The sequence below is a fragment of the Montipora capricornis genome, chromosome 7 (assembly GCF_036669925.1).
Source record: "Montipora capricornis isolate CH-2021 chromosome 7, ASM3666992v2, whole genome shotgun sequence".
NCBI lineage: Eukaryota > Metazoa > Cnidaria > Anthozoa > Scleractinia > Acroporidae > Montipora > Montipora capricornis.
In genome coordinates this window covers 8,083,884-8,095,647 of record NC_090889.1, presented here as the reverse complement: position 1 = coordinate 8,095,647, position 11,764 = coordinate 8,083,884, and the positions used below count along the sequence as shown (strand labels likewise).

The 11,764-nt window shown below is 40.0% G+C and overlaps 1 protein-coding gene across 1 annotated transcript; it reads left to right on the top strand.

Moving 5' to 3' along the window:
* Window positions 1–260: 260 nt before the first annotated feature.
* LOC138058121 (serine-aspartate repeat-containing protein F-like) lies at window positions 261–10,561 on the top strand. The gene is made up of 6 exons (XM_068904009.1): window positions 261–420; window positions 1,791–1,878; window positions 4,399–4,464; window positions 6,533–6,604; window positions 8,842–9,519; window positions 10,170–10,561. Exons 1-6 carry the CDS (start codon window positions 337–339, stop codon window positions 10,247–10,249), a joined length of 1,068 nt encoding a protein of 355 aa, XP_068760110.1. The 5' UTR covers window positions 261–336; the 3' UTR covers window positions 10,250–10,561.
* The last annotated feature ends 1,203 nt before the right edge of the window (window positions 10,562–11,764 follow it).

The window sequence follows — 11,764 nt, the reverse complement described above, 5'->3', positions numbered from 1 at the left end:
TAATACTTCTATCTGTAATTTCCACTGTAACCATTAATAAAATATATAAATATTTATGTTTTGATACATCTGCAGAGAACGAAGATTTGATATAGGTTTTTCAATAAATGGCCAAGGTGATCTCAGTTGACACTGTATTTTTAGAGTCAGTTACTAAAAATACGAATATATCATTTAACTGCTTTCATAGTTCTTGAAACACTCATGCAAATATCGTTTTTCTTTATTGGATTCAATAAAAGCTGGCTTCTCTTTTTATCTCATTCACTCCGGTCTCTTAGTGTGATTGAACATCAAAGCTTTCGTTCGTTAATTAAACCCAACACGTTTCAAGACATGTCTCGTCTTGTGCTGTTCCTTTGTGTTCTGCAGACAGTTTCAGTGATGTTTCCTCACACCAATGCTGCACCAGTCCATAAGGTAAATCATACAGTAAACACGAATTCTTTAAAGAGGTGATAGTTTTCAATGTTGACTCCGCGGGGATACTCGGAATAAAATCTGAGTGTCCCTTTGCAGGTGTCGAACTACGTCTTTCCGATTGCTAGTTCGGATGCTGTACTACTGGACTATAGGAGAAGCGTGGAAACTAACCCATTACACTAGATTCATCTGACAAGTTGTCCCGCCTCACTGCTCGGACTGAAATCATCGAACAGTACATTCTCGCCATTGAAATGAATTTCTAAGAAGGAAGATACTATCTCTCCACTTCATTTACCGGGGTTGACAATTTCCGTATCAGTCATCGATCCATTAATTTCTTGTTACACCGCTGCCCGGAGGTGGAACATTTAACAATGAATTGCCAAAGGCGAGGTGAATATCGGTGAATAAGAGCCAAGACGAAGTTGAGGTTTTTATTCACGGTATTTACCGAGCCTGAGGTGAATAATTGTCTTAGTATAATTACATAGGTGATTATTTGAAAAATACGCATTTTCCTTGAAACAGTTAATTTCTTAGTTCCACCTCCAAAAAATGGTTACCAATCAGCCCAGAGAATTTTATATCATCAATTAAAATAATTTGTACAGTCGATCCTCTTTAAATTAAAAATTACGTTTGCCTTGAGATACATTGGAAGCGACGGAAAAAAAAAACATTGAAAAAAAAAATGACACGTGAAAGAAAGATTTTCTTACAGCATTGAAAAAGCAAGCAGATAACTGCACATTAATAGAAATTAGACATACTTAAGGAAGTTTCTCTACAATGGAAGATGGCAAGCTAGACGGCCTAAAATCATCACGGGGTTGGGGTTCGGATATAGTCCAGAAGAATTGCCCATGGCGTTTTCGTATGCGATCATCATGGTTTATCAGTGCGCCAAAACGTTGAAAGGTTATTTAACTTTTTTTTTAAACAAAAGACTCGCTCGGAGCTCATCAAACTAGTTTCTGTGTACTTTTTCAACCCAACCCAGAAATTAAGGCGTCTGTCGATACCTAAAATGAAACTGAATAGCACAGTGTAAAAAATGAGTTCAGTCGTCCAACCTCTTATAACATGAATATCCATTGAACAGTTTATTTTCAAAGTAATATCAGTCGTTTACTCCAAAAAAAGATGTTCTTAATTAGTTCACATATGGAATTGAGTAATTATAATATATTATAAAAAAAGCTGCGTCGATATGCTTTGAGAACTTTCGAAAAGTTCGGCAAAATGACATTTGCGACATCAAAGCGGATACCAGTTTGGAGTCATACAACTACCCCGAGGTCTATCTATTATTACTTTTAATACTATGTCATTGTTTAACATAGTTTTTATTGTTGCCATTTAAGCGTTCGTTACATAACAACCGTATGGAAAACTTTAATAAGGAATTCATGGAACAGAATGACGCACCGGAAGAAATAAATAGTGAAGAAGGTACTTAATTTTTCTCTGTCCTTGTGTGGGCCCATTTCCATCATTAGGGCTAACGCTCACATGGTTCATGGGTCACTTCACATTGCACTCTAATCAGTTAAGTCTGTAAGCGAACTATAACTAAGAAATTTGATGAAACACCTTTGACAAACGACATGGCTGGAGTCAAACTCACTGTACCGATTTAGACAACCATGTATTAAGGAGGCAGTGTAGCTTAGGCTTGTTGCAAAATACGCAACGCAATATTCCCGCCGATGTCAATATGTAAAATACGCAATATGCGCTAATTATAAACGGTTTTTTTTAACAGCGGTTTACTTGGAAAGTGTCAAACTGCGCCGTTCCCATGAGGTTCCTCGCGTAAATACCTGGATAATGGATGTGTTTTGCGGTAACTGTTTCTAACATTCATCGCCTTCCATCTTTAACCATCCTCTGTTATATGCAGCAGTAATTTAAAGTATTTAGCATTAAAGACTCAGTTTTAATGTCCTTTTAATAACCGTTTTGTCATCAGAACCGGATAGTTCTCCAAATCCGGAGCAGTGAAGAACGCACGTAAATGTCTTTCCCTCAAATGTGTCCGTGTTTTTTTACATTTAAGGTCGACATTTTCGAAAGTACAGCCTAGTGTAAAATTTAACATTTATGTTGCGTCTTGTTTTCTTGCATCTCTTGCCATTTTAACTCGATGGACTTGTTTCCGTTGGAGTAAACGTGCGACATATAAAGAATCGGTAGGTAGTAAGTCGTCTGAGTGGGATGGAGGAGATGATTACTTTCTCTTGCCAAAAGGATTCCTATAAATTCCCGGAGATCTAACGGTGATGTACCCTCAAATCTTTTAGCTAGCTGAGGTGTTCTGAATTGTGAAATGTGCTACGCGGGAGGAAATCCGGAAGGTTGGAACTGATAGCTCGTTACAATTCAGTTCTGTCTCTAAAAGAAAGAAGACACTATATTCTGAATCTTGAGAATCCCAAAATAATAAAATACCTGTGGTTGCTGTCTACCGGTACATCAATGCCTTAACAGGAAAAAGGCCATCGAGTTAAAATGGTACGAAATATACGAAAACACTGGACGCAACATCGAAGTAATTTTTTTCTCTCGGATATAGTTATGAAAGTGTCGACCTCAAATGTAAAACATAACGAAGCATTTGAGTGAAAGATGAAAGGCGATTAATGTTGCAAACACATGCTATGCCGCAAAACACATCCATTTTTGCAGGTGTGCATGAGAAACCTGGTAGGAACGATGAACATTTGCATTTTGACATTTTGCAAGTTAAACGCTTTCAAAATAAACCTTTTTGCACACATTTCGTATATTGCGTGTTTTACAGATTGACGTCAACATATTTTGCGTGTATTGGGTGTACTGCGCATTTTGCGTATTGTGTTGCTTTTCGTATTTTACAATAAGCCTGTGGAAAGGAAATGAAAGGAAAAAAAGGAAAAGAAAAGTGTCTAGTCGTTCTAGTGCTGGAGCACTAATTGGGGGCACCGTAGGGTGAAATTAACAATTAACACAAATCAAGTGAAATGGTTGTTTTTGAGGAGAGGGGTAACCAGAGTACCCAGAGAAAGCCTCTCGGTGCAGAGTAGAGAACCAACAAACTCAACCCACATATAACGTCGAGTCTGGAATCGAACCCGGGCCACATTGTTGGGAGGCGAGTGCTCTAACCATTGCGCCATCCCTAAACCCCCTGGAAGGCCCTCTGTTGGGTTCCAGGGATCCCTGGTTAAGGGCCCGCTCTGAACACTCGTTGGATTTGATGCTGGTAGTCCTTGGTTCAGCTTCTCGGCTGCACCTTCTAAGTACATAACTGGTTTGCCTCCTACAAGTTATGATACTTATAAACGTTGCTGTCACAATGATTTTCTTTGGGAAGTATGTATGTAGATAACTTTGTATAAAGCTAGTGGTTATTTCAAGTTAAAGCTTACAATTGTTAAATGTAAGGAATTTAGTATTTCACTTCAACTTTAGCTTAAGATTACCCTTGTGGCAAATTATCCACATACCGAACTGTAAGTGCATTGTAGGGATATGTGAAGTTCCCCTGCAGTTTGTTCAGTAACATTGTCTAATTTGGCAAATGCAGATTTTCATTTCCTAGTCGGCGTATTTCTTAGCCGCTGCTTTAAGTATATGTAATCACGTGGGTCCGAGGACAATTAAGGATTAATTTCACGCGTATTTTCAAAGTTGTTACAAAATTGCCCGAGTCGGGAAGCGAAAAGGGCAATTTGCAAAGACTGAAAAATACTATTGAAATCAATCCTTAATTGCTCGAGGGGGGCGCATTGTTAAATGACCAATCGGTTTAATCATGGGAAAACTTTAATATTAAATATACAGCAGAGACGCTTTCGTTAAAGTTCAATTCAATAATTGAAATCGTTGCTCTTAAAATGTATTTTATAATTGGACAAAAAGCAAGTGACAAGAGACTTGATTCTTTCCCCTTCGCTTAAATGATACTTTTTTTTTTTCTGAAATATGAAGACTGGGACCGGAATGACCCAGAAGACATCATTGAGAGCGAAGACGAAGCTGATATGAACAGAGAAGGTACATAAATGGTTATGTTAAGAAGGGAAAACCATGGGTCTTATTTTAGAATCATTTATATGAAAGAGCTTTTCAGATTAATATGGATATTAAATGCTCATCTTTTTCACTTTTAGTCATAGTCTTTAGCCGTTTTACATGAGTAGAGCATTACACCAGCATCGCAGAGGTGATGGATTCTTATCCCGTTGAAACCACCTTAATTTTTCAGGTGCCGATGAGAGACAATTGCTTAAATTGTCCAGTTAAAGTGGTACTGTGATGAAAATATAACTTCATTTTTTTTCTTCAGATTTTCAATGTGTGTTTGCCTCACGCCTGCTTGGCAACATTTTCAGCTTTAATCTTTATCCAAAGGCTGTTTACTTTGAGTGTAACTTTTGGATTCCACACTCCGGCATTACTCACGCTCAAAACTGACCGCTTGGACCTCAGAGGGTTCGATCTAGGGAAAAGTGACGTCATTAACTCAATAGCTTAAGATTTCAGCTTTTAAACGCAGTTTATTATGTATGAAAAACACGATTTTAAAAAATCTGGAAGCCCAAAGCTCTCTTTTGCATTTAATTCAGTCGCGTACAAACGCGAAACGTTCTTAACTCACCTGAAGTGTACTGTACAACTCTCTCGATTCCCTTTATGTTTCGCAGCTGCTAAGAGCGAATTGCATAGCTTCTTCTGGCCATACATCAATCAGCACACTAGCTGGTCGCCTGATTACTCCAAACAGTTCTTGCTGCCATGTTTGACGCGAAAAACACAAATATTTGCGCATGTCTAATTGACATTTGGCTGCCACCGAATGCTGCAAAACTTCGTTTTTGGCACGTGGCCTACTTCTCTAGGCGGGCTTGGACTTCCTCAAGAAGTGGTCCTGGCCAGCTTGATCTCGAATTCTTGGCTCGCGTGCCTAAAATATTTCATTTACACAGATAAAATCGAAGGTCCACGTGCCAAAATTGAGAAGTGCCGGGCCGAACATAGATGTAGTTTAATGGGGCCTTAGTGTTTAGTTAACATAAATTTAAATCCAAAAAAAAATTATCATAGTGCCATAGTGCCACCTTTAAAGTGCTACTACGACCAAAAAAAACTAACAAACAAAACAAACAATTCTTCTTTTTCTTTGGATTTCAAAACTATGTTAACTAAAAACTACGTGACCCAAGTTTTTTAAGTTCTGATTTAAAAAACGACACTTGTTTTTTTTTAACTGGAATTTTGTTATTTATTGGTCCGCCACTAAAATCTTGAGAGAGCTAGGTCGAGGAGAAAATGACGTCATAGTTAAGAATGCAATGCGTGTGTACACAGCTGAATTAATATGCAGCACGGGAGTTTCGGGCTTCAGACTTTTAAACTCGTTTTCTGCATATGTAATAAGATGCGTTTACATGCTGAAATTCTAAGCTAGTGAGTAAATGACGTCAGTTTTCCCTAGATCCAACCCTCTGAGGTCCAATCGGTCAGTTTTAAACGTGAGTAATGGCGGACCGTGAAATCCAAACCTTACACTCAAAGTAAACAGCCTTTGGATAAAAATCAAAGCTAAAAATTTTTCCAGTTAGGTGTTAAGCGGACACGCTATCCAAATCTGGAGAAAAAAAGAAAATGATTTTTTGATCATAGTAGCATTTTAAGCACGAGGATCACTTGCACATTTAATTTAAATGAGTAACATTTGGACTATCTATTCGGGTAGGGTACACTGTGTTGTAGCTCTACTATGATATACCTACCTTCAGTGTCTGTAGCCATGATCATGCTGTTTACAGTTTAATGGTTCATGTTTTTTCTTCTTATTTTGTCCTTTTGAGGAACCAGATAGAAAGCAACGCTACGTTGGCTGCTGTATTACTATTCATTATCTCATAGTTGCGTAATAAGTTTAATTATATTTTTCTACGTTTTATATGATATGCATGTGACCTGGCCCGGCTGACATTACGCTTAAACTAGCTGCTATTACGCATCGCGTTTAAGAGACCTTGTCAACACGCGTTGGTAACAGAAGACTTATTATTCCAATTTGATTTAGAGATTTATTTTTCCTCTTTGAAACACTAAGATTCCTATCAGAACAGCCTAGAGGATATCAAGCATTATGATGAAAAGGAAGAAGCTGACATGATTGAAGGAGGTACGTAATTTGCCTTTGGAAAATGTGGTTTGAATTTTGACGTAGCAATTAAACACACTTCACTGTTCCTTGATCCCTAGGGAGGCGCGATGGCTTCATGGTTAGTGTGCTCGACTCCGGAGCGAGTGGTCCTGGTTCGGGTCCTGGCCGGGGACATTGTGTTGTGTTCTTGGGCAAGACACTTTACTCCCACGGTGCCTCTCTTCACCCAGGTGTATAAATGGGTACCGGCGTAATGCTGGGGATAACCCTGCGATGGACTGGCATCCCATCCAGGGGGGAGTGAAAAATACTCCTAGTCGCTTAATGCTACGGAAACCGGGTATAAGCACCGGCGTGTTGGGTCATTGGCTCGGAAAGCGCTTACTGTTCCTTGATTGAATGGAGATTTACAAGCAAAACGCAATAATTAAAAACTGTTAATGCGCCGATCAACTCCAAACTTCAACACCCCCCCCCCCCCCGGGGGGAAAGCCCGGGTATTTGAACCTTTTAAGATTGACACGTTCAAATTCCCGCCCCCTCGGGACAAAATGGTATTCAAATGCCCTACCCTATCGTCGGATTTGTCTGTCATACCCAATCGCCGTCGGCTCCTCCTGTCTTTAATAAAGACCTTTTGAAGACCTTTTTTGTAAGCCAATCGCTCACAAATGCTGTATCTCTTCCTTTAAACTCTTCCATCTCGTCCAAACACGTGTTTTATAGCTGTTAGCGACTTCGGCGCCCGAAAAAAAATCATTTGAAACCGCAGGCAAAGGTCAATTTCCCACTCTCCAGGCACAGAAGATAGTCAAATGCCCGGGGTTTGCCCGGGAGGAGTGGGGGGGGGGGGGGGGGGATTTTATCGGTGCATAATAGTCACCAAGTGAACGTTCAATTTGAAGTTTGCTTTAAAAGACGGCGGAGAGCCATAGTTGAACTTTGCGAATCGTTCAAATAAAAGCGACTATTATTATTGATTGAAAAGACGATTACTACGGCAATCCTGTAAAAAATGGTTTATGATTTAAAAATGTTATGACACGATGGCTTAGCAGGTATTCCAATCATACAGAATTTAAGGACTCTCTGTCGAACTGTCTGCTTTACACACTTTTGTGTTTTCATTCTGCATGATGAAGCCACTCGCGAACGGCGTGAGAAAATAAGCAATTGTGTCCTTTCCAACAAGCGAACGGACGAAAAATATCCTCGATTGATCAATAAACTAATCAAAGATAATCGGTTTCCCCGCCTAACGCGATCCGGGCCACGACAGCGATTCAAATATAACACAGATATCGATAAAGTACATTTATTGTCTTCGTTTCAGACGGGGCTGAACGTCTGTTTTTTATAACAATATGAAAAAGAAATACTGATTATTCTTGTTCGATACTATACAATCAATTTGAGGCAAACTGATAAGTTGTTTATGTTAAGAATTCTGCAACCGTTGCAATCCAGTAACGTACAGAAACAGCTTGCACATCTTGGTCAATTCCGAGAACGTTTGACCCGACATAAGCTTTATAATTAACAAAATCATTTCAACCATAGGTTGTTTGATAATATGATCAGAAGTTCCTGAATAACTTCCGAAAATATTAAAGAGAAAATATATATATATATCAAACAGAAGAGAGCAAAAAACATGTAGCTCAATCAGTACAAACATATGACTTCAGCAAATTAAACTGGTTAGCAACAATAATCGATCTCCAGTGATCTCGAAATGACTTCCGTGGCTCAGGTGTCTGAGGTCTTCATTAAGACATTTACTAATCGCTTCATCACGGTCCAACAGTCATCAACTGATGTTTTTCACCGTCTACATGGCGAATTTGCGGCCGATATATCAATAACGATTAAATCCTCAAAACTACCGATTAGCAATAAAATGTACACATACAAAACAAAAGGAATAAAAGCACTATTAATTTCACACTAATCTAGCGTTAAATTTGAACACAATCCTCCGATTGCGTGGGATTCAATACAAGATGTATGAAATATGAAATATGATCAATGGAGATTCAGTGGTCCACGAAACCTGAGCTCAGCAACGCTCTGCATGCCGTTCAACAGAGAGTCTGAAATTTTATTTGCTGAGGTTTAGTTGAAACGCCTTCAATATAGTGGCTGTTAAAAACTCCAAGCACATTTCAACTTGCATTGTGCGCAACCAATACAAAAAATATATTTTTTTTTTGGGTGGACAGCCGTCTCATTTATTTTGTCTCTTGATGTTTTAGTCGAAGACAACGACGAAGACGAGGACAAGAACGAGTACGAGGACGAGGACGAGTACGAGTCCGAGAACGAGGACGAGGACGAGGACGAGGACGAGGACGAGGACGAGGACGAGGACGAGGACGAGGACGAGGACGAGGACGAGGACGAGGACGAGGACGAGGACGAGGACGAGGACGAGGACGAGGACGAGGACGAGGACGAGGACGAGGACGAGGACGAGGACGAGGACGAGGACGAGGACGAGGACGAGGACGAGGACGAGGACGAGGACGAGGACGAGGACGAGGACGAGGGCGAGGACGAGGACGAGAATGAGGATGAGGATGAGGACGAGGACGAGGACGAGGACGAGGACGAGGGCGAGGACGAGGACGAGAATGAGGATGAGGATGAGGACGAGGACGAGGACGAGGACGAAGACGAGGACGAGTACGAGGACGAGGACGAGGACGAGGACGAGGACGAGGACGAGGACGAGGACGAGGACAAGGATGACGACGAATACGAAGACGAATCTGAAGACGAAGATGAAGACAAACCTGAAGACGAAGACGAAGACGAAGACGTAGACGACGACGAAATGGTAGACAAAGACCAAATGGAAAACGAAGATTCAGAATTATTTACCGGAGAATACGCTGAAGACGAGACTCAAGCGGACGCTGGGGCACCTAAAGGTAAAAAAAAGCTTCGGTAGGATTAGAAACAGGAGTGGTTTTCGTACTCACAGTATTTATTCATCTTTGTAAATTTAAAATTAAGATACATCTCTCTTTTTTGGCAGAAATGTTAACTACCAAGTACCTCTTTAAGAATTCGTTCTCTTTCGCTTGGATTCTCAGGAGACGTAAACTGAGTAACATCAATTGTCGGCATAGCTTTCTTATGGAGAAGCTCTGCATTGTAATTCCCTTTGTCTGCATTGCCATCCTTGCTATCTAGACATCGTGTAAAACATTCAGTTGCCGGGACAGACCTAGAGTGGTTGGTGTCGGAAGAAAATCCTTGAATAGTTTGGTTTTGCATAACTATGCTTAATGACCGGCTGAAAAACGCATCTGATGTACTCAGCCAATCAGAGGAAAAGCAAACCAAATAGACCCTCTTAGAGTTGACCTCAACCTCAAATTTGCGCCTCTGGCTGTGAGGCTGAAATTGCTCGTTTTAATTTTACCGCGCTACTGCTGACCTCATGCTCTTTGCCTGAGTTGTGGATTAGCTCATTGATTTTCAGCGTTTATTATTATTTGCCTTTGGCTTCACTGTTGCAATTATTACTAACTGTTGTTAGGGAAGAATGACTTAACAACTATAACAACATTCTTAGGGTATTTTGACCGGTGGATCAATGAGGAAGATGGGCCAGAAGAATCCAATTCAGAGCTGATGAATGCGAATGGTGATTAAATCATTTATGTGTAAAGTTGTGTGCCAAGCAAAGCAATGTGAAAACGTGAATAACAAAAGTTAACATTTTAAGTATTATCTGTAAACTGTCAGAAGAGAACTATCTTGTGTGATGTTTTAGCTGCTCAACCTTAGCAAAAAAAGAGCCTTTAAATGAGGTCGTGCAATTCCTTTCAATATCGTGAGTAGGCTCGTACAATATGTATCAGGTTTTTATCTGTGATGAACTAGCATTCGGAAGGTCTTTGGATGGAGCACTCGTATTTTCCCGAGTAACCATCGCTAATTAAATCTCTTCATTTCAGATTTGTATCTGATGTGTTTAGCCTTTTCATTTCACTTTCTTCAAGAGTCCGAAGAAGGTAAACTAACCTTTTAAAAGACCCCTGCTCTGCTTCGATAGGTTTTCTCCGCATACTCGTACTTTCGTTTTTCCTAGTCACAACAAATCAGCATTTTAGTTTATTTCAATTCCAGAGTTCTTGGGAAGAGCATTTGATGGTAGTCGGAATTGAACGTTCTCCCTAATAAACAGCAATAATTGAATGAGTTATTGTTATATATCAAAATAACTTAGCCCGAGGCAAGTAGATTTGGGAGGGGCTGATTTCACTCGCCGAGACCTTGATTACGCGGACATCACAAAAACTGAATACAATACACCTCTTTCATAGTCACTGTGGCGGCCAAATGAAATGTTCTTCACTTTCAATGGTAATAAGCCTTTCTACCCTCGCTTCCACGAGCAAATTTCAAAAGAATTCTTGTTGCAAAATAAGGGTAGTAGGTTAATTAACATAAGTATAAAAGAAAGTGGTCCATAGTTATTTTATTCTATGTTGTTTTAGAGAAATCAAGGGGCATAAGTATCTTCAAGTGGAATTCATATTTTTTCTTCTCTAACAAGGAAAAACAATTAAATACGTAGTCATGAACAACTTTTACATGGGTAGGCCAACTGGAGTGAATGCAGCAGTAAGCGCGTATCATACGAAAGACTCTGAAGGTTGCGTACCTGTTTTTACCCTATCAGGTTTAAAGGGGCTGTGAAGGTCAGAGTGGTACACTTGATTTTGCGTACTTTTACCAATTACACGCCCCTACTCGCTATGCAACTAACCGTTAACCCAGGAAATACTTTTAAACGACCCAACTCAAACCTCCATGATAGAAAATGGTTGCGTCAGTGTTAAATCAAGTTCTATTGTTCAGTTTTCCCCTAGTGATTCAAAACACCAAAGAGTTGACATTAGAGTAGTGTCATCACTAGTGTTATACTTTGTTCCTCTCAAATGTGACCGCAGCCAAAGTCTATCGAGAATACAAGTTTCAAACGACAGAGTTAAAGTAATGATTCCAAGTTCGAAAGAGACCTAACACTACTGTGAAGTTTCCGTATACCCAATTATTCCATCAGAGATCAACCCTAGTATTGGAATTGGGCCCACACAAGGGTAGAGAACAACTGACCAGGGTGGGATTTGAACCCACGACCTTGGGATTTAATCACCGTTG

Bases quoted from the DNA above. Each gene is read 5' to 3' on its own strand.
- LOC138058121 (XM_068904009.1), top strand. From the start codon at position 337: ATGTCTCGTCTTGTGCTGTTCCTTTGTGTTCTGCAGACAGTTTCAGTG. The intron at 1,879-4,398 runs GTACTTAATTTT...TGAAATATGAAG, and splicing joins AGAAATAAATAGTGAAGAAG to ACTGGGACCGGAATGACCCA. The intron at 9,520-10,169 runs GTAAAAAAAAGC...CAACATTCTTAG, and splicing joins GGACGCTGGGGCACCTAAAG to GGTATTTTGACCGGTGGATC.